At 38.1% G+C, this 22,965-nt stretch overlaps 1 protein-coding gene across 6 annotated transcripts in view; it reads right to left on the bottom strand.

Annotated features, from left to right (window-relative positions):
• NEBL (nebulette) overlaps positions 1–22,965 on the bottom strand; it is a 373,419-nt gene that overhangs the window by 68,719 nt on the left and 281,735 nt on the right. For 4 of the 6 annotated variants that reach the window (XM_047739978.1, XM_047739977.1, XM_047739976.1 and 1 more), the window contains exons 6-10: positions 20,435–20,536; positions 19,369–19,470; positions 6,449–6,562; positions 4,721–4,822; positions 623–727 (exon numbers count right to left, since the gene is read on the bottom strand). The exons of the other annotated variants lie outside the window; for them this stretch is intronic. In XM_047739978.1, coding sequence (XP_047595934.1) covers positions 623–727; positions 4,721–4,822; positions 6,449–6,562; positions 19,369–19,470; positions 20,435–20,536 — 525 coding nt within the window. The remainder of the gene's footprint in view (positions 1–622; positions 728–4,720; positions 4,823–6,448; positions 6,563–19,368; positions 19,471–20,434; positions 20,537–22,965) is intronic. 6 annotated transcript variants of the gene reach the window in all.

Below are 22,965 nucleotides of genomic sequence, written 5' to 3'. Positions count from 1 at the left end.
ATTGTTTATTTTGTAAATGAGGATGGGTATCAAATCATTAAGGAGTTTATGTTCCACAGGATACATTTAATGGAGTGATGTAAAATTATATTTTAGTAGATGCTGGAATGACATCTTTTGCAAATACTGAAATTCAGAATAAAAAATGTATAGATAACACCCTTAAAAACTTCACAGGGAAGGTTTTTTTCTTTTTTAATTTCTTTCAGGGAATACACAGAATTTTATACTTGTAAGAAACATTAATGTAAGATAATTTTTAATAACACTTCTAATAGATCTGAGAAATTCTAATAAACTTGGCACCTGGAAAATTAATTTTGCAGCTCACGATGACAAATTAGTACACTAAAAAACTGAAATTATCATGAGATTTGATCATGGTTTAATTAACTGATATACTGTAAGTTTAAAATTGTGTGAAGTAACTTATTTTATGAAATGCTTTTACACGGAAACATGGTTCCTGCTCTCCCACTCCAGTCACAGAAAGAGAGCAGCGTCTGAGATTTTCCGAAGCGATGCTCACTTCCTCAGGAGGTAAGCTCTGCTCCCCCTTCTTGGGGGAGGTGAGTGGCAGTGAGTGGATGAAGGGTCCAGACGGGGTGGGGGGGGCACACACCTGGCTCTGGAGCGTGGCATTGCCTTTATGGTGCAGGTGTTCAGCAGCATCCGCATCAAAATGATACATTCCTTTGTTTTCCTCAAAAAGCTTTCTATACTCGTGCTAAAATAGAGAACATGAACATAAATTCAAAATAAAAGAGACCCATTAGAACAGTCAATACTGAGGAGTGCAAACTGAAAAATACAAGCTGCAAAGCTAACAAGACTCATTGCTGACCTTGTAGATTTCGGACACTGAGGGAAGCGGAAAGGGAAGCAAGGCACCATAGACCAGCAGCTCGAGGTGGTCCATGTGGGACACCCTAGAGAAGCAGGGCACGATTAGCTGTCAGCACAATGAAAAAGATGCTGGGGAGTGGCAACGGAAGAACCAGCAACGGGATTCATGTGACCAAGCGAGGTGGGCAAAGGCGATTTGTTCAGAGCTTATCCTAGAACAGAAATGTGTTTGATAGCATCTACAAGAAGTAAAGGGGAAAAAGAAGAAAGAACAGAGTAAAGGAAAGAAGTTGTGCACGAAGGCTCAGCTTTGAGGAAGACTGAGGGGTCATAAGGAAAATAAGGGAGTGAGAAATAATTCAACTAATTTTCCTAAAAAGAGAGGGTAGGAGATACCTGGAAGAGAAACAGAGGGGTCTGGGTATAGTCCATTGAATTTTTAAGGTGAAGAAATTGGATTAAGACTACGATTTAGAGACACAAATAAGTGGTGAATTTGGAAGAGATGCTAAAACTGGCAACCGAAGGACACCAAGTACAACAGGCCACGATGAAACAAAAATTGCTTTGTAATTTCTCTCACTGGAGACTGGACACTGCGTTTTCACTTCTAGAGGTAAATAGTAACTCTCAAAGACTCAAGGCTTTAGCCAAAGCTGGTTGCTCATTCAGCAGTGAGGATTTCAGGGAAAATGGCAATGTTGTGTAGGATGTAGGGAGAGGTATGCTGCATTTGAAAGGGAGCAGGAAAGAGCTGGCCAGAACAGAGCTGACCTTTGCGTCTTAGCAGATGCTCCAGGGATCTGAGAGTGCACCAGGAAGAGGCCCAGAGCCAGGGATGGGGAGGCTGGAAGGATGCATATGAGAACCACCGTTCCATGGGGACACAGCGACAGTCCCCAAAGGCACTTCTGGGATATTAGAGTACTAAGACGTGTGTCTCCCAAAACTCTAGCCAGAATAAAGTGAGGGAGTAAAACACCCCAGGAAGCTCATGAAAATGTTCCCATAGTACATCTGTCAAGAAGAGAACAGATTCTAAATTTCGGCTCCTCTGCTAATTAAATAACCTCAAAGAATAACAGTATACTTAGGGACTTTATAATTTACTTAAAAGTTAGTTTATAATATGTAAATAAAATAATTATGAATCAAACATAACACTCTAGAATATACTCATATCAAGTTAAAATCAGAACTAGTAAAGCCCAGGATATTATGCCTGCAATAATGGAATAGACTAAGGAAAGTTCAATAAATACTGTCCCCAGTGATCTATTTTAGTGGCAGAGAATTTCAGAAACTGCTCTTTAAAAAACAAAAAAAAAAAAAAACCAGAACCTGTTTGAAGGAAGATCTGCAAAAGAATTTTCAAGACTTGCTGTTCCTTATGTAATAGTCTCTGTTGCCTCCTAGTGGGAATGACACAGAGTAACATGCAATACATATTTCACGTTAATGCAAAGTTATGAAAGAAATCGAAAGCTCTATTTTCCAGGGCAAAATGTCCTTCAAAACTTTAATTAGTACAGCTGTTCAAACTCATAAGGATGAATTTTACTCTTACACTATGTGTTTAAAAAAATGGTGATTTATACCAAAGACATCTAGAGGTCTTTAAAAAACAGTCATTTATAACCAACTGACAACTAATTTTGGCAGAATGTCTGTTTATTAAGCACTTTCTTATTCAATCTTTGGCTAAAATTAAGTTGCCTTTATAAATCAGCAAAATTCCAATTCTCTCTACATTAAAATTTAAAAGAGGGCAATTCTAATGTACAATAAATTTCAGCCAATGTATTATCATACAACTTTAATAAATAGATAATTCAGGGTAACATATTTGAGTCTTAAACTTTCTCTTCCGTGAAGTAATTATTCAGTCACAATTTTTCTGTGAAGGAAAAATATCTATAACCGAGACAAAAGCACCATCTGAACCAAGACTTAAACTTTTAAAATGGTATATACAATAAATGTAATATATGTCTTTGCTGAGTTTCTCTGCTATCTGTGATAGAAACAATTTGTATTAAGTCATGATTTTTTTACCATTATTATAAAAGAAAGGTCAGTATTCTTTTTTTTTTTTAAAGATTTTATTTATTTATTTGACAGAGAGAGATCACAAGCAGGCAGAGGCAGGCAGAGAGAGAGGAGGAAGCAGGCTCCCTGCTGAGCAGAGTGCCCGATGCAGGGCTCGATCCCAGGACCCTGAGATCATGACCTGAGCCGAAGGCAGCGGCTTAACCCACTGAGCCACCCAGGCGCCCCGAAAGGTCAGTATTCTTGAAGAAAATATTCCCTAGGAGTGCATGTATTCTTCCAACTACCAAATTTTTAAGTGACCACCACGATATTTTTCTTGTCTTATTTGTGCACAAATCCTCATGTCCTCAGGAAATTTAACTCAAGCACGGATGGAGAAGAGTCAAGGGCAGATGCCACTCAATGATCAAAATGGGATGGCAGAGACTAAACATGAAGAAAACAGGCTCTGAGAATAGAAATGTATCAACTTTTAGAAACATCCCTATGGGTCCTAGAGGAAAACGAGAATCTGAAAGGACCACTTGAGGAGTGGAGGAATGTGTGCAGAGGTGGGGAGAGGAGGCTTGCAATGGCAAGAAGTACGAACAAAGTGTGCTGGACCAGAGTCTAATTCCGTGCCTGATAATCCTCTATGCCTCCTAGCCCACCCAACAGACAGGGAGAATGACAGACTGCTTTTCCTCCCAAGACCAATGATAAAAGTCAGTTAATTAATTTTAAAATCTCTGCGAATATGAATTATTTACACACGTAATCCACTTCAAGAAGGATGACATCAGTTGAGAAAGGAAGATTATCAAATAATGAACAGAAGTTTCAACACATCAAAGCCAAAGGCAGACATTTTAAAACCTGAATTGAAGCTGTATCTCATTATTCAACAGTTCAGGAACCAGGTCTGGATTACAGATTTTTTTTTTTTAATCCAGGACTGTGAGCATATCTCCTGAAGATAATTATTTTCACATTCCTTGCCCAACAGAATTTTCCATCTGATTGTACCTGGCCCAAAGCAGATATTCAACACATCTGGATAATTCTGAGCAAGTGGGTGAGCATGTAAGTGAGTCATTATGAAAACAGATGCAGAAAAAACGTGAGGTCAAATTATAGTTCATCGTCACCATGAGCCATTCTGAGATGTCAGCAGGGGGGCACAGGTGAGCCGGGGTCATCACTTTTGAGAACCCATGAAGTCAGGATCCACATTGAATGTGTCAACACATTGAATGTTTGAAACAGCATCCTGGAGGTGAGTTCTGATGGAATGTCACTTGGCAGCATACACAAACATTTTCTTTAGGACATGAAAAAACCACTCGCTCCCCCTAATCGCTCTGAAGAAACTGTGGAAACCCTCACAAGACTCAAAGTAGAGTGTCATGTGATGTAGGATTTATTTTCAGGGAAAATACAAATTAGACAATTTTGTGTGTTACTGGGACCTAATCCCAGACACTCTGCTTCAGAAAAGAGCAGAGTGCATAAAAGAAGAGATCCTTGATTTAAGCCTGACTGCCAAGTGGCTTCCATCTAACTGGGAAGAAGACAGAAAGAACACTTGTCCATGGGCTTTGAAGCATAGTTGTTTCAACGAGAGAGTTTGCATTGAAGAGATATTAAAGAGCCAGCGAGAAGCCCCTTTGTAGAGCGCAGCTTTGGTGGAGTTTAAGAAAGCAAGCCACTACTTTCCCAATAAGTTAGTTATTCAGGGAGGCATGGAGCTCTGGGAGGAAGCAGGTGTGCTCATGAGGCATCTGCAGGCAGCCTGGCTCTGTGGAGACACAGGGCACTTTGAGTAGCCATCGAACAGACTTACTCCGCTGAGCATTTTGCTGGTTTTCAAAGCATGCTCTAGAAACAGGTTTGGGAGATCTGAGACTGGCTCGTGCATACTTTGAATGTCTTTCTTGTACTTCACCTATGAAAATAACATGGAACAAAATACCATCTAAGAGAAGAAAAATGTGCTTTTGCCCTTATGGCCATCATTAATTTTTAATACATCATAAAGTACCAGGTAGTGGGAAATTAACAGGCAAATATACACATAGCCACTAGGTGGTGCTCGTTTACTACTGAATGAGTAAAAAAGTTAACTTCTGGGGACTTGCACATATTTTGATAATTGCTTTCATTGTTTACATATTTTAAAAGAGTGATATTCACAGAATCAAGTAATTTTAATAGGCACTCTGTCTTCGAAACAAAAATACCAGCTACTATATTCTTTAGAAATTACTACCGTATTTTAATTACATTTTGGAGCAATTTCAGGGCTTTCAGTGTTTTTCATCCTATTGCCAACTTCTTTTTCTTACCAGCTGTTTTGAAAATATAATAATATTAGTACTCATAATATTAAAATATTAATACAAAATATTTGACCACTTATTGTGTGCCAACACTTTTCTAACCACTTTACACGTAGTACGTATTTAACCTCCACAGCAACCCTAGTGGAGAGGTATTTTAAGCATCTCCATTTTACAGATAAGTAAACTGAGGCACAGAAAGATGAAGGGATAGTATTAGAGGAGATAGAACAGGGTTCAAATCCTAGCTGTCTGATTCTAAACCTCCTGCTTCCAGGCTCCATGCTCTGGGTTCCTTTAAGTGTATTCCAACTCTATTTGCTTTACACTTTTACACACACACAGGATAAAAACAAAAGAAAAGGAAGCCGTTTTGATATTCCCAGTGATCCCAAAAGACCCATTTTAATTGCTGGTAACAAACACAAGTGAGTTAAGGCACACAAATAACACATACTAAACATTAGTGAAAGTAAGAGATGCTGAGTCCCAACGACCTGGCAGGAGTTTGAAAGGTTTAAGTGATCTAACAAAGCAACAGTTCAACAATTCTTCATCTTAATATGTGTAAAGGGACTCCATATGTCCTTCAACTATAGCAAAAGGGTCTATTGTCCCCGTTTCCATTTTCACACTCTGCCTAATTCTAATAAAAAATTTAAGGCATCTTTTCTTGTAAACTGAAACTTAATTATTTTTAAAAAAAACAGAATGAAATCAAATCTGTGAAGAAGTATTTCCGAGCATTTACATAAGGGATGGGAAAGAACCCATAAGCCCTTACAAAGGGCAATTTCTAAATATCTCTTTATTATAAACTACCGTACACTAGGTTGTACTTTACAGAAGCCCAATTTCCTGGGCATAATTACATGAGTTAACTATTTTCACAACCACTAATTTAAGATACTACACACTACTTTTTTTTTTTGCCAAACTCTGTAATCTATTTCTACGCTTGATACCATATAATAGTTTTTATTAGCAATACTATTCCTACTTATTAACTAAATAGCAATCAGTAACCATTAATAGTAACTTACAATAATACATTTTTCTCAAAAAAGCTTCAGGAAAATATGCTTCAGTGTTTTCAACTAAAATTACTTAGAAACTACATGATCTTAAGTATAAGTAACTACAATACACTTGGGTTCTGAAAATGCAAGAGTCAAAAGATACTGAAAATAATTTTCTATGAATCATAATTTCCAAATCACAAAGTAACTTACATCGCTCACCAGTGTGGCGGCAAGTTGACTTTGCCTAAAAGAAGCATTTTCCAGAGGATTGTAATGATGTTTCTTATCCTTCATTTCATTATCAAATTTTTCCTTGTATTTAATCTGCCATAAAAGAAAAAAAAACAGGATAAATTAAATAGCACATTTATCTTTAAGGTTTCAGAATGACAGAGTTGACTTTTAATTAGATCAGATAAAAGCTACCTTAAAAACGAATGGTAGCAAAGTTTAAATTCCTGGTATGTTCTTCCCCTGGTAAAGCTTAATTAGGCATAAAAAAAATTTTTATGCGAAAACAACCTCTACTTGAACATTGATCATAAATGCAATTAGGCATGAACTCAAATCCTATTAACAAGAATTGTACACTAAAATCTCAGGATTTTTAAATGTCAGTTTCCATTTCTGTACTCTTGTAATCTATGATCAATTAGAAATTGAGACCAAATGAATGAATGAAAGTCTATCCCATTTAGAAAATGGAATCTGAGCCCCAGAATTTGAATATGAATTTTCCTGAGGGAATTATTCCAAATACAGGACATGGTTTGGACTACATTTTTTTTTTTCTCATCATTTCCCATTTGTTCAAAAATTCATTTTTAGGGATTACATTTTCTGAAATGTCCTGGGTCTATTTAATGTGAATTTTTATTCCTCTGCTTCAGCTCTCCACAGTTGCATTCAGCAGCAAACTATCTGTAATATGCACCCTGAATTATTTTTTCTCCTTTTTAAAGTAATCTTAGGGCAATCCAAGAAAGGATTATCCACTTATCCTATAGGACGATATAATTTTCTAAGGATAGAGAAATATGTGAATGTAGGCTGTGATAACTATCTGAAACGTAGATATAAATTCTTTACCAAAAACAAAAACCAAAAAACTAGTTACTTGAATCTCACAACCCCTTGGATGCCTGTCTCCAGGAAGAAATGCACAGACCACAACAGCAGAAATGTTTTATTATCTTGTAATATTTTTACAATATTAGAATTCTCATCATATTTTGTGTTCTTACAGCATTCTCACACAATGCACCTTTATTCATACGTCTTACACGCAGGCCTGGAAGTAATTTTTATTAAGAAGCAATTTGGGAACGCTTCACATTATCTATTTTAATCGAAAGTATATTGGGTGATATCTTCCTCAAGGATACGCGTGTGATGCCTGTGGGAGGGAGGCAGCTAGTGAAAATCTTGGGGGGAATACATTTGGAAAAGATTCCAACATGGCTTACAGGAAATATTTTCTGTTGCAGTTCGAATTGCTAATAATAGCTTTCTGTCTTCACATTGCCTTACAAACCCAAGCAAAGCCTCCTTTATTCTAATTAGTTTGGGAAGGACTCTATAAAACAAGAAAAAAAATTCTGATTTTTGTAAAAAATACAATATTTTATGTCTTGGAATCAGGAACAGGATCACCAATGAAACAAACTGAGGTCTCATTCACGACTTTCCACAGTAGCTGGCACCAAAGCCAAGGTTTTCCGGATCTGGTCCTCCCCTAAATACACAATTCCACTCCCTTTGCACTCTCCACATCCCTCTGCCAGCACACTCTATACCCTATTTTAATCTGTGCTTCATCTCTCTAGGTTTTTAGTGCCTAAAGAATATTTACTTGACAATGAGAGAAGGCTCTCTTAACTGACTTCTACTTGAATGGCACTCCTAACTCAGCCAGATTTGCTAACACTCTCCATTTACTGAGCAAAACATTCTAACTGATGGCCCGGGTGCCCCGAACAAGCTCGGCAGCTGGGAGCTATTTAACCCACTAACCGATCCAGCTAAGCAATCCTGGCTGGCATCACGTTTTCCTTCAGTTATCAAATTCTCCAACCTCGGCCACCATAAGCTTCTTAGCTAGGTCTTAGCTAAGTGGCAAAAAAAAAAAAAAAAGGTTGTATCAGCCTTTCCTACTGTCTTCACACAACACGGACGGGGTGGAGCTTGGAAATTAACCCGATACATTCTTACCTGCCCTGAAACCCCGCATTTGTTCCTCCCAAGTGAAGGTACGTTTCCGAAGAGCAATCATTAATCCACAATGCAATGAGTCATCCCACCTCATGGTAGGAGCTCAGCACAGGCTTGGTGTAATGAGTAAACAAAAAAAGGAGTCATCAGTATGGACTGATGATTGCTTTCCAGAAGTCTATGAGGTAGGATGAATTCCTTCCTGAGGTTGGGAGTGTGACCAAGATAGACTCTCTCAAGACTGGAGTCAGTATCTTTCCAACAGCAAGTCTGACTCGATCACACTCGCTTAAAGTGGTTTAAAGATACTCCCAGCACTTCTGCTCCCGTTAGCTAGGAATATAAATTTGCCAAAAGTCAACTGAGTTTGTCCCTAACCCCGTTTATGCTAGCTATATTTATCATAATCACATCACTTAATACTGCAAACACTGACAAATTTACTGTAGAAAGAAAGTTACCCTATGAAAACTATGTTATTTTCATGAAAGACTTAATGAGAGCAATTCCCTAAAAATAAACTGCTATCAAATTAAGGGTAATCAAGACAACCAGAAAAGTCAGGAGTGGGGTGTAAATAATGTAAAAGTTTCTGCAACTCAGGTAGATTGGCAGTGTGTCTTTGAGCGAAGTGTCTTTCAAAATGCAAATCACAGACCAATGCATTGTGATTACAGTTTGCGAGAAAAACAACACAAAACTCCAAACCACAGCCTCATTTACAAAGAAAAAGACTTTTCACTATATCAAAAGATTGGTGAATAAATGTACACCTATGTGTGTTGTATTAAACTGAAATATTAAGGTACGTGCCCGGTCTTTATAATTCCTCCTTCAACTAACTTCTTCATTTATCTGACTACAGCTCTGAATAAGATAAAAGGTTTCTACTAGATAGATAGATAGATAGATAGATATAGATGTAGAGATATAGACATTCCACTAGACACACACACATATATATAAATATGCATGTATGTATGCATATGTGTGTTTACACACGTGTACCCACTAAGTCCCCATCTGTGAGCGAGGCCCCGGGGACATGCAATAAGAAATGAACTTGGGGGCGCCTGGGTGGCTCAGTGGGTTAAAGCCTCTGCTTTCGGCTCAGGTCATGGTCTCAGGGTCCTGGGATCGAGCCCCGCATCGGGCTCTCTGCTCAGCAGGGAGCCTGCTTCCTCCTCTCTCTCTTTGCCTGCCTCTCTGCCTACTTGTGATCTTTGTCTGTCAAATAAATAAATAAAATCTTTAAAAAAAAAAAAAAAAGAAAGAAAGAAATGAACTTGATCACGTCCAGGCATGCCTGGCGCTGGTTAAGCAGACACTGGAAGGGTGAGCTGGCTGCAGCCACAGAGGGCAACAAGACCATGGACCGTGTTGTTGCAGATGCTCTTCAAGTCAGGGGAAATGAGGTGTTTACGTTACAGCTTGAAGAGTGTGTGCTTAGTGAGCGGAAGGGAGGAAAGGGCTGAGTAGGAGGCGTCCTGATGGCGTGTGCCCGAGGGAACAGCATGTGGAAGGCCAGAGAGAGGCACAGCATGGTCAAGGAATTTCAGAACACAAGGGTGGCAGAGGTTGGGAGATTATAGGAGAGACTGGAAAGCTGGAATGATCAGGTCCTACAGAGCCTTTCAGCTGTCGTGGACCTTGGTCTTCATCCAAAGGCCAGTATGAAGTCCTTTTATGCATGTCTGTGACTTGAGCAGATTTGCTATTGGAAGGATTTCTGACTCCAGTCTTGACAGAGGGTATCTTGCTCACACTCCCAACCTCAGGAAGGACTCCTCCTACCTCATGGTAGGACCTCAACACACACTCAACGTAATGAGTAGAGGAAAAAGGAGTCATCACATTTTGGACTGATGATTGCTTTTCAGAAACGTACTTTCTCTTGGGAAGAACACTGGCCAGGTTTCCCAGCAGGTGAGAACGTGTCGGATTAATTTCCAAGCTTTACCCCCTCTGTGTGCCCGCTGCCCCTCGTGTAACTGTGCTGGCATGCAGAGAGTAGGAGTGGTTCCCTGTGCGACAGCTGATATAACCTGTTTCTGCCACTTAGCTAATAGATACTTATATGCTCGTAGTGCCTGAGCTCAGAGAACATGAATAACTGAAGGAAAACTTGATGCAAGCCAGCATGGCATTGTTGGATTTTGATTAGATTTAAATAGTTCAATATAAACAGAAGCCTGCGCTTTTTTCACCTGATGTTTTAAAAGATACATGTGTAGTAATACTACCCTGTTATTATAGATGAGTTTTCCCTGGAAAGACTAGATTGGGCTATTTTCTAATTTTGGACATTTTTAGTTATCTGTGTATGTCTGCTCTCCCATTTGACAGCAAGGAATAGATCTTTATTCCTTTCTTCATTCCTAGTGCCTGGCATAATGCTTTGAATAGATTTGGCACGTACTATACATTTATTAAAGAAATATAAATTAACGATGAAAGTGATAGGCAAAGACTCTTATGGCTCATGGAATGAGTCACACTCTGAGACAGGTGTTGGAACTCTAATACTCCTCTAATTCTCCAAGTACACACACACACACACACACACACACACACACACACACAGGCACTGTTAAATTGATTGGAACTATATCCCATTAGGAAGAAAAAGAATGTAAAAAGAAATGAAAAACAATAGATTTTAAAATGTTCTATTGGGGGCACCTGGGTGGCTCAGTGGGTTAAGCCTCTGCCTTGGGCTCAGGTCATGGTCTCAGGGTCCTGGGATCAAGCTGGCATTGGGCTCTCTGCTCAGCAGGGAGACTGCTTCCCCCTCTCTCTCTGCCTGCTTGTGATCTCTCTGTCAGATAAATAAATATTTTTTTAAAAATTACAAAATAAAATATTCTATTGAATCTACATTGCACTTTATAGTTCCAGCTAGACTTTTCTCCATTCATTCATTCATTCATTCATGCATTCATTCATTCAAGAAATATTTATGTAATGCATACTCTATATCAGTTACTGGGCTCTATTGAAGAGACTGAGATCAGCTGATAACGGTGTTCAAATACTTGAATTTAAAATCGGCATTTGTTCTACTGCAGAAGGTAAAGTTAGTATTGTTAGGCAGAAGTTTTAGCCGACATTTCTGCTGATTATAATGTAAAGAAGTTACATTTCAGCTGCCACCTGTAGAATGTGCAGAAATTATTCCGATGAACATGAGAAATGTTTTCCTGAAAGCCTTCTCTGGCCTCCCAAAGTAGAATATGTACCATTGACAGATCTTTGAAACATCCCACGCTTGCCCCAGTCACGCATTGCTACCATTATCTGCTGCAAAGCTCTCTGAGCCGTGGGTCTTCCCCGTTGGGCTGTAAGCTCAGTGAGGGCAGTAGCTGCATCTGTCCCGGGAGTTCACCCTTGAAAACCCAGCCCCAAGCACAGTGTCTAGTGTGTAATCCCTGCTTCAGTAATGGTTTCATCTGAACAAACACAAGGAGGGTAATATTGAGAGGTAATTCTTTCACTGAAAAGTAGGGTCAGGTAACTCTATGAGGTCTTCAAATTTTGACATAGCCTTATGATAGATTTTGATGAGAACTTTAGTTTTTTTCATTCCTTCCCCATATTTTTATCTATAATAATCATTCTTAAGTTTTAATTTCCACTTCAAAACCTCAATATCATTCTTTCTAAAATGGGGAAATACCCGTTTTGAAGGATCATCTAAATATATGATTCTACTTTCAAAAACTATTAGCATTCTATCTGTTCAGTTGGTGTTTCCTGAGGCAGTGTCTGTATTAACCTCTAGAGTGGGCACTGGTTTTATTGTTCCTGAGGATAACAAACTCACATTTAGGTGATATCATCAGAAATGATCAAGAAGGCATTACTGAATACTAGAGATCACAGAATTGATGCTTTGGAGAAGAATAATAAAAAATCCCAAATTCACATTCTTCCAAAATATGCATGGGAATTTGGTATGCCTCACATGTAGCAAGCATTGGTCAGCTTAGGTCCTAATGAGGGTGGACTGGGGGCATAAATTACACTTCTTAGGAATAATTGGGTACATAAAATAAGCTATTCAGAACTCAATGCCATTCCAACGCAATATTCTCCTGAAAGTATTTAATAGAAGTCTGATATTTTTAAATTATAACAAATTATAAAAAAAGTACTCTCATGACATCACTAATTAAGCACAGAGTAATGCAAATGATCCCAAAATTTGTGATTATATTTCATGTAAAATCATGGTTATGTCTGCCCGGAGGTTTGAAATCCATTCACACCCTTTTTTCTCATTCACACCCTTAATTCATGATTCAAATATAGAAATGGATTATAAACTGTCTCAATACCAAATTGTCTCCCTCAGACTTACTGGTTTAAACAGCACATGACTCCTTTCTGGGGAACTTTATTTTTGAAGATTTCTACCACTATTATGCATTGAGCTCAATACCCTAAAACTTGAATTTTAAAATTCTGTCTAGTCTTTCCAGGTTATTTCTATAATATCATATTAGTTATTTAAAATATATCTGCCACTTCTATCCTTGTAACAAACGTAGTCAGAAGCAACGTGCTGTGAAATTTCTCTCTCTCTACGCTTGAGTACTCTGTGTGATCTAAATCGAAGATGCCTAAGGAACAAAAATGCAAGTGTTTCCCATTAATTAACCACAGAGTAAAATAACTGCATTACATAAAAAACACACTTGGCAGACTCTGACCCAACTGTTTCTTACCTCTTGCTGTAAGGTTTGAGTATTAAATGAGGTGAGAGAAGAACCAAATGGTTTCAACAGGTCCCTCGCTCACCTCTGACTGGTTCATTCACTCACTATACATACAGACCCAACATCCTATTTTCAACCCACACTTCACACATCTGAGTGTCTATCTCTTTACCCACGCTCACATCTCCAGAAGCAATGCTTTCCCTTGACCAACTGGTTTCTCAAGACCATTTGAGAAAGGGAGAAATAGGTGTTGGGTTGGGTGATTTTGCTATGGTTTTAAGATAAATGTTACCCCTTATGCTTAAGTCGATCGCTTTGGAAATAAGTTTACTTACACTCGTGATTGATTTCATTTACATTATAAATATCATCAAATCTAATGATCTTGATGGTTACCAACTTTTTTTTTTAATTATAAGAAAGGTAGGGGCACCTGGGTGGCTCAGTCGTTAAGCGAATACCTTCGGCTCAGGTCATGATCCCAGGGCCCTGGGATTGAGCCCCGCATCAGGCTCCCTGCTCTGCGGAAAGCCTGCTTCTCCCTCTCCCACTCCCCCTGCTTGTGTTCCCTCTCTGGCTATGTCTTTCTCTGTCAAATAAATAAATACAATCTGCAAAAAAAAAATAAAATAAAATAAGAAAGGTATAGAGGATCCTAATCCTAAAAGTTTTTAAGGAATTTTAACAGATTTAGCAAGGCTTTCAGAAGCCCACATTTGGAGAAAACAATGGAAGAGTTAAACTACAATCATATCACTTAAATTCATCCCTCTTAACTGTTTCTGGACAACGCAGTGTTCCAATGATCTAAAGCCTGACTTCTAAACCCTGTAGTTCAAAGCTTCGCCACAAGGGGCACTAGGCTTTGCAGCACCACCTATGGATCAGATTCAGAGTCAGAAAAGGCAGAAAAAAGCAGACCCCAAAGGACATCTTTTCATCACAGCCAGAGAAAACAACTGTTAGGAAGAAAATGGAAACTTCGATAATATACCTTAATTATCGGCAAAAATGAAAAATAAACAAATAACAGGTTTTTAACAAACAACAAATATAACAACTAGATTTTTAGGTATTAGTTGCCATAAAATTAATAGTATTTCCAAGTCTGGATTTTACACAAAATCGTATCACTGTCCTTATTTCCACAACAAAATAACACCTTACTGATTTTGCACCGTGAATGAGCTAGAGAAATGTGTTTAATTAATTGGTCTATGTATATTTACAGAGGTCCAGTCTGTGCCATTCTATAATGATGAATTAAACACATGTCAGCCGTGTCCCCAGGAAGCCTGCTGTGTGGTAATAAAGGAGATATTTAAAACGTACACATATAGGGTCACCTGGGTGGCTCAGTCGGTTAAGTGTCTGCCTTTGGGGTCATGATCCTGGGGTCCTGGGATCAAGGCCCACATCAGGCTCCCATCTGCTTCTCCCTCTTGCACTGCCCCTCTCCCACATTCGTGCTCTCTCTCCCTCAAATGGATAAATAAAACTTTTAAAAAAAATAAACACATATATAAATATGACTAATATAAATTGTATTAAGAATAATAAAGAAAAAGAACTGAGAATAAAGGAGAGAGAGAAATACAATTTCAATTGGCAACTCAAGTACACGACCTTGAAGCCAATATTTGGGTGTAAAGAGGTTGGTTGGGAGAGTGCTTGCCAGGAAGGGAAATGGGAGATTCTCCAAACCAATTAACATTCCCATTCAATTTGAGGACAATATTTATAATTAAATTTTAATGGCAATCTACAATGTACTTTTTATGTTTCAAACCCATTCTTATCAATACATCACATGCAATTTTAGAACAAACACTAGTTATTATAAATACAAAAGTTTCCTTGATGTTATAAAACTAAAAGAATTCCATTCAGCACATAGATAAATTTCCAGTAATAAATTAAGATGATATGTGAATATATTAACAAATTAACTGCTCTTGGAAGAATTAAGATGATGGCTTCAACAGTTACTCCACTAACATTTAAGATACTTGTAAATACACCAATCTCATTATCTTGGAAGATGAGATTTCACTTTAATTTTTTTACTGATTTTTCTCTTAATTACTTGACCATAATGTTATGTGCCTTCTAAGTTTAAACAAGGAAACTAGAGGGGGGCAACTGAGGGGACAAATCTATTGTACAAGTTAGCAGGAAGTGTTTTGTGTTTCTGCTACCTTTTCTGGGTTCAATCCCACAGAGCATAATTTCCCGGTAAATTGGGAAAATTCTGCCCCTTGGTTTCTCATTCTCAGCTCTTCGTCAGGCAGGTCTTATCCCCACAAACCTCAAGTGCCTCCTCACTTCTCCCTCCCTCGTACAATGCTCCTGGTACCATCCGCTCTCTCCTTCCTGCCCCTGCCCCCAGGTCCTCTGCTCATTGCCATTGCCAAGTCACTTCCCTTCTGGGTGTTTCTTTGCCTTTGAGTGCTCCTGTATTCCCAATCTGACATTAGGTTTGGAGCAAGAGAATATGTATGTGATCTTCAGAGTTGCCAATGAAAATAATAAGCCATAATTTCCGCCCTTGTCTCTAGTTCATATACCTGAAAATACAAATGGAACATATCAAGTTCATTCCAGAAGTCCTATATATTCATCTGCCCACTTTTCCTTTCTTCTGATGAGTTTTTACACTCAAAATGCAAAAATGTCGTGGAAAAAATAAAGATGATAGATACAATGTAACTTGCAAATTACAACCTGCTTAGGTGTCTGATCATTCAGTTGCTAAAGGATTTGGATTTTCTTTTTCTTTTTCTTTTTTTTTTTTTTTTAAGACCTCCCTAAAAACCGAGATAGGAGCAAAGGGTAGGATTTCTGGTAACTGAATTTGAAATATCAAAAGAAAAGCTCAAATACCAAAATTTTCTGCTAAGAACTCTCAAATAAGATCATAAAGGAATGACTTGCAGACTGGTATCTAAAGGCCAGTGTGACTATTCCTGCTTTAATCTGGGCGTAAATTCCTGCAAAAATGCAGGAGTGGAAAGCTATTCTGAATATCGGCAGTTAAAGTATTCTTGTGAAGTGACAGCACGTTTCTATGAGCCGGACAGGATCTTAACCCTGACAACAAGCCTAAGATGGAGGTATCGCAGTCATTCCCATTTTACAGATGAGGCTGCTGCAGATGGAAAGATTGTCCAACTTCCCTCAGCCAGTGAGAGGCAGAACTAGGAGTTTAGCTCAGGCAGTCCTGCTCTGGAGCCCATTTTCCCAACCCCTCAACCAAACCGTAGTGTTTTTCTAGAATCTGCTGCTTCACTTATACAATCGAGAGGAAGTCTTTGTCCCCAGAAGAGGCTGGAGAAGAGTTGCCAAATGTACGCTGCTCTGCCCTGCTTCTTCAACAAGTGTTTTTTGGCATGAGCAGAGCCCCCAGGAGCCCCTGCCCACCTCGGGTCCCAGACCAGCACATGTCCCCAGGCTCTCAGCACATCCACAGGCTCCTGAATCATATAGTTGTTTTGTAAGTAAAAGGGCCTTATACATAATAAAACAATGGGTATGAGGCACACTGGCATTCAGGAGTCTCTCATTCACCCTCCTTGTTCATCTTCACCCCACAACCAGCAAGTTGTCCCAGCTTCTTAGCACCCCAGCTGTGGACCAAGATGGTAGCCTCCCAGCTGGCCTTCGGGACACTGCCTCTCATGAGGCTTTGTCTCCTGCACGGTGCTGCCATGCTAACCTCCCTTAAGTAGTATCTTCTTTACAATGCTTCTCTGCTCAACATTTTCTGTGACAATCCATCTCCTACCTGAAAGTGGAAGGTACTTGAGAGATTATAGTTAAAATGGTGAGAAGTTGCAGTGGTGACTCCTTTTCTGAATTTAACTCTACAATACTCCCAATTACTACAACTGAAACCCCTTTTTCTTCTTTACCTTTTACCTTTTCTTGTAGAGAACACATTATTCCTATTCTGTTCCATAAATATGGCCCACAGTCCAAATGAATACAACACTGACCTACTTACCATCATCACAGCGTCTCAATTCCTCCTGGATTTCCTTGTATATTTACGACTCCCCTGTCCCTGCTGAGAAGCCTCTGCTGTCTCTCAGACCCCTCTTCTCTGTCCTGTACATTCCCAACCTTTATTTGGGGCCTTCCCCTGAGCAGACCTTCCAGTCCATCTTAGTTCAAATCTACCTGTTACAGCAAACCCTTCCAACTACACAACCCTCACTGATGTCCTTTTCTCCACACTCACCGGATGTGACAGGTAATAAATGATTTACTGGCATTTCTCTTTCTGCTAATAAATTTGAGTATCCTTTAAAATGTTTATTGACTATTTTGTTATTATGTTGCCCTTTATAACTGCTCATTCATCTCCTCTACTTATTTTTCTTTGGGCTTTTTAGTCTTTTTCTTTTCACTATTAAAGAACTTTTGTATATTCTAGATATGAAAATATTCTTATCATTTGCATTACAAGTGCTTTTCCAAATATTTGAAGACAGCGGCTCTTCTTTCTACATTTTAAAAAGCTTTTCTCAGACCCTTCCTTCTCCACAAACAATCCAATATACTTAATTTACTCAAATATTTAATTTGATTCAAATTTTTTTTTTAAATTTTGTTTAAAAAGTCTCTTTGGATTCTGGCAGGAATTGCATGGTTTTTTTTTTAGAAAAAAAACTTTTTAAATTTTATTTATTTTTTTAAGTAAACTCTACCCCCAATGTCGGTCTCAAACTCATGACCCCTAGATCAAGAATTGCATGGTCTACTGACTGAGCCAGCCAGGGGGCCCTTGCATGAAATTTTAAAATTAATTTTGGAAGAATTAACATTTCTATGATACTCCCAAGCTACAGCACAGTTGGTTTTCTCATTGGTTCAGATATCATTTCACGTTCTTCAGTCCGATTTTATAGTTTTCTTCGTTTACACCTCTCCATTTTGAAATGTCACCCAACTTTTGCAACTTGAGGAATATGTATTTTCAAAGTTGAAAACACCATAACTGTATAAAAGTTGCTTTTGATTCTATTATTATTAACTTGGCAAATATTATCATTTTCCATTGAAAGAGTTTAAATTCTATGGTCAGGTATGTGTAACTATCCTTTTATGGCTTCTAGATCTCCAGTCTTTTTAAGACCAAATCTGTCACCCCTATGTGGTGTATATACATTCTCCTGGGTTTTCTTTTAAGATTTTAAAATTATTTTATTGTTTCTATTCCCATCTCTAATCCATCTGGAATTCATTTTTTATATAGGTTAAGATTCAGGTCCAATTTTATTTTTACCCTGATGGATGGACAGTTATGTCAGCACCATTTATGAACTAATATAACTTTTTTCCCACTGACTTGAACGAACACTTTCATCATATATTAAATTCTTATACATATTGAACTCTATTTCAGAATTCCCTATTCTATCCTACTGATCATTTTATCTCTTACTGTACTAATCCCATATTGATTTAATTTCAGTGGCTTTATATTATGTTATGGTAACCCATAACTTAAGTTTTCCTTCACTGGTCTTCATTTTCATACTTCTAAAGGCTCTTCTCAGGCATTTCCTTTCCATTCAAACTCTAAGATCATTTATCCGTATACTTTAAAAAATCTATTGGCTTGTAATTGAAATTGCATGACATTTGTATATTAATTTGGGGAGAATCGCCATTTTTATCTACCGAGACATTCCGCCAAAAACACGACATGTGTATACTTTTTCAGATCTTGTTTGATGTTCTTCCATAAGACTTCATTTTCTTCATTTGCGTCACCTCTTTCTTATTTTGTGACTAAACTAGAGCATATGAAAATCGATATTTTACTACCTAGTTAAAAACTGTATGTATATGTGTATAGATAGACAGCAATCTAATTATTGATCTAATCTAATCTAATTGATAGCATGATTGCCGAATTTCAGAAATCCTAGGAAATGTGACAACACGGCTAACCTCAATGAAAAAGATTAGACTTTGAGCCAGGAGAAAACTTTGTTTTATGCTCAAAACTGGACTCCTTTTATCTCTTACTGAAACTTGTAATTATTGCAATGCTATCTGAAATGGTTTCAGAAACATCATCTTTGCATATTCTTGCAATTTAAGATATTATCTAAAATGAAACAGTTTCCTGTGCCACTAGAGACAAAATCTCTGAATAAAATCATTGTGGAATCACCACTAGAGTCTTACTTGACTAGAAAGTTTAGAAGCTTCCACAGCGTGTTCGAAATCTGGTCTTCCAAGTACAGCAGGCTCTTTATTCATTACTCCTTGCCCTTTCTTGTACTCTGCCTAAAATGAATAAATAAGAGAATGTTAAATATTTCTACTTCCCAATGAAGAATTACATTAATATTAGCTGAAAAATTATAATAGACCCTCAGTCCATAAAAAAGCATTCCTTACAACTCACCAAACGCTAAAATGCAGACTGGTAGAACAGAAATTGACTTTGAGTAGTTATGTAAACAAATTCAACCTTTTTTATAGTAAAAATAATTACTAAATTTGAGTCTAGGTATCCTGTCCTCATCATTGTGCTGATGCATAAACACTGAAAAAAAAAATTAGGAGAAATTTCTGGATAATTGAGACCCTACCTTCTGCAGACAGCCTGTACGGCTCCTTTCACCTTAGGAACTGATCTAACCCCGTTTGGTTAGCATCAAGTTAAATCTTGTAAATAGCTATTAATTTTGAAGTGAGTATAGTCTCTGTTATTCAAACATTTGGTTTGTGTGAAGTCATCATTTTTAACCAGGGTGCAACATATGTTTAATTAGAATGGTATTAACCAATAAGGATATCTTGGAGAAGATATAACAAGAAAACAGCCAAAATGTATACAAAATGTACAAGGGTAAATGGTGACAAAAAAGAATCTGCACAATTAACAGTAACACAATGGGAACATGGCCAAGTGAAGTTCGCTGGGACAGGGTAAGGTGAGAGACCAGATGACTAACAAAATTGACTTTCAGACTGAGGCATCTGAATGTTACCTTACACCCAAAGAGCACTTACTTCTCTAAAAGTATGACCGCATTAGCCAAAGTCAAGGCAAATTTGAGCAGTTTCTGCCTATACCTGAATAACTTACACAGTCAAAGGGATAATTCAGATAAAAAACTTGAGGTATCATTAATTCAGACTGATTAATTTCACTAATTAAATTAACCAGTCAACCCCCAAAGTCACGTGTCGCCTCTGAAAAAATAAGAACTCATTTCTGCTCAAGATAAGAAAGAGAGATTACATTGCTTATGAGCTTGGAGAGCTGTGTTGCCATCTTGATGTCTGGTCTGTTGAGATCTGCACTATACGTGTGGGCGTCCTGCACATCTTTTCTATAAGAAATCTGATCAAAGAGACAATTTTGATTGAAAGAAAAAAAAAGAAGAAGAAATTAGTCATGTTATAGGGCTACCAATCTTAATGTCCATCACATCAATTATTCTTACATCATCATCTTAGAGAGCACAACAACCATAAATTGTTTTTTTAATTTTTTGTAGGCACATTTATTTGAATAGATACATTTTTTTCCCTGCCATATCTAAGTCTCACTAGCATTATTACATGTGAACTGGAGTCATACAACCCAAAATTTGTGAGCCCGAGACTTCAGCACAAAACCAGTCTTAGAGAACCTTACGGAATTCTTCGGGAATTATCACCTGAAAAGCATGTCATCACATGTAAATGTGTATGTACATATTCACATACAGAATATCCCCAGCGAGGGCTGTAACTTGCCCATCACACAGTCTCAACCCCCACTGGATGGAGGATAAGCCCAGCACATGAGTGTAGAAAATCACTTCCTGGGGTGAGGGCGCGTGAATCTGCTCTCTCCGGCTCTCTTTTTCTTTTTCTGACTGGACTCTTAAAATGCCCATGTCTGGCAAGTCTAGTCATGAGTACTGATATTTTTATTACCTAGCAAATACCATCGCAATGACTTGAGCCTCCGAAAATAAAAGCAATGACATTAAGGAACATTCATTCTCTGAATGCACGAGATACAATCAAACCAAAGTGTGGAAAATAGACATTTCAAGAGAAAAAATACATGTACATTTTACCAAGCGTACTTAAAACAATGGTGGTTATTTAGATTAACTCGACTGACAAACAGGAGGAGAAACCAGATGAGAACTGGTATAACGTCCCACAGTCAACACCTCACCAGTCTGTCCATTTCTCTGCTTCCTGAGCTCAGTCATGAGCTGAAGGAGTATTCATCTATTTTCCACCAGAAAATAGATAATTATCACCAGGGGCTGGTCGATTTGTCCATTACATTAGTTTTATTAAAGTTCTAAGGTGGGTGCCTGGGTGGCTTAGTGGGTTAAAGCCTCTGCCTTCAGCTCAGGTCATGATCCCAGGTCCTGGCATCGAGTCCCGCATCGGGCTCACTGCTTGGCAGGGAGCCTGCTTCTCCGTCTCTCTCTGCCTACTTGTGATCTCTGCCAAATAAATAAATAAAATCTTAAAAAAAATAAAAAGTTCTAAGGCAAAGGGAGTAGCAATGGTTATTTTTAGGACCCCCCCCCTTCATTTTTTCAAGACATAGAAACGTAGAACATAGAAACGTAAAACTGGACATATACAAAATGCACTATTAATTATATTTGCATGAAACAAGTATTTCTAATATTGCCTGCAAACTTTCTACAATAGCCCATCTAAGGTGCTTATTCAAAAATTAGATTCCTGAGGTCCATCCCCAACCTTACATAGCAAAATTTCAGCAAATGGGGTGGAAGAATCTGCATTTTAATGAATTCTCCTGTTGATCAATATTAGCCAGTGTTCTAGATAATATCAACGTATCTGGTTATTTTCCTTGCAGTCTTGCAGAGTTAAAAAAAAAAATGTACTTTCTTACTCCCTTCAAAAATATCAGGTATAAGAAATGAAAGGCTCCCTACGCATTCTATTATTTTATTTCAGTGAAATATTTATATATATTTCTATTTACTCTTGTAAGACCTTGCATTTGTCTCACCACCATGACTGTTTTTTAAACAATGTTTATAATCATGAATCTGTCTAAAAAGTGAACACAACTTCAACAGAATTAACATAATTTCAGCAAGAACATCTGTTTTCTTCAGCATTTCTGTTTTCATAGGCTTCACATTAACAAATAATTCAGGTAAGTTTTGTGCACCCGGGTAGCAAAAGAAACAGGAAAATGGGCTGAAAACTGAGTTAAATCGTTGGGTCAATTTTTTAAATCTTTAAGGATGTAAAAATTAAGCCAATTTCATTGGCTTCAAATAACCACAGGTTCATGCACCGAGGGCCAACCACCCCCCCACCCCCCACCCCCCCCCACCCCCGCCTGCACCCAGTTAAACACAAGCTGTGTAAACAAAAACTGGACTCTCAGGTGAAAACAAACCCAAATTACTACCCACCTACAAGACTAACTGTTCCTAAGTTACTGCATTCATACGGAAACCACAGGGGGGTAATGTCCTTTTGTTTAGAAAAGAATGAGGATAAAAATGGAAACCCTTACTTTTTGAAAAGAGCTGCAACCTTCCAGAAATCTCAGCTTCGCCTGGGTTATGTAATTATATGCTGCTCAGCCTAATGACTGCATGAAGAGAGGTGAGGGGCACAAAGGCGGCAGGAGCAGGACTCTGAATAGGGCCCCATCATCCATGTAAATTGCAAATTAGAGGCCGGCATATGTGACTCAAAACAAATATTAAGATTGACAAGAGCTGCAAATTCAAACAAGCGGACACCACAGAGCCACACAGGAGAACGGCC

The sequence above is a fragment of the Lutra lutra genome, chromosome 8 (genome assembly GCF_902655055.1).
Source record: "Lutra lutra chromosome 8, mLutLut1.2, whole genome shotgun sequence".
Lineage (NCBI taxonomy): Eukaryota > Metazoa > Chordata > Mammalia > Carnivora > Mustelidae > Lutra > Lutra lutra.
Note: the sequence above shows the minus strand (reverse complement) of the source record. Positions and strands in the feature narration are given on the sequence as shown.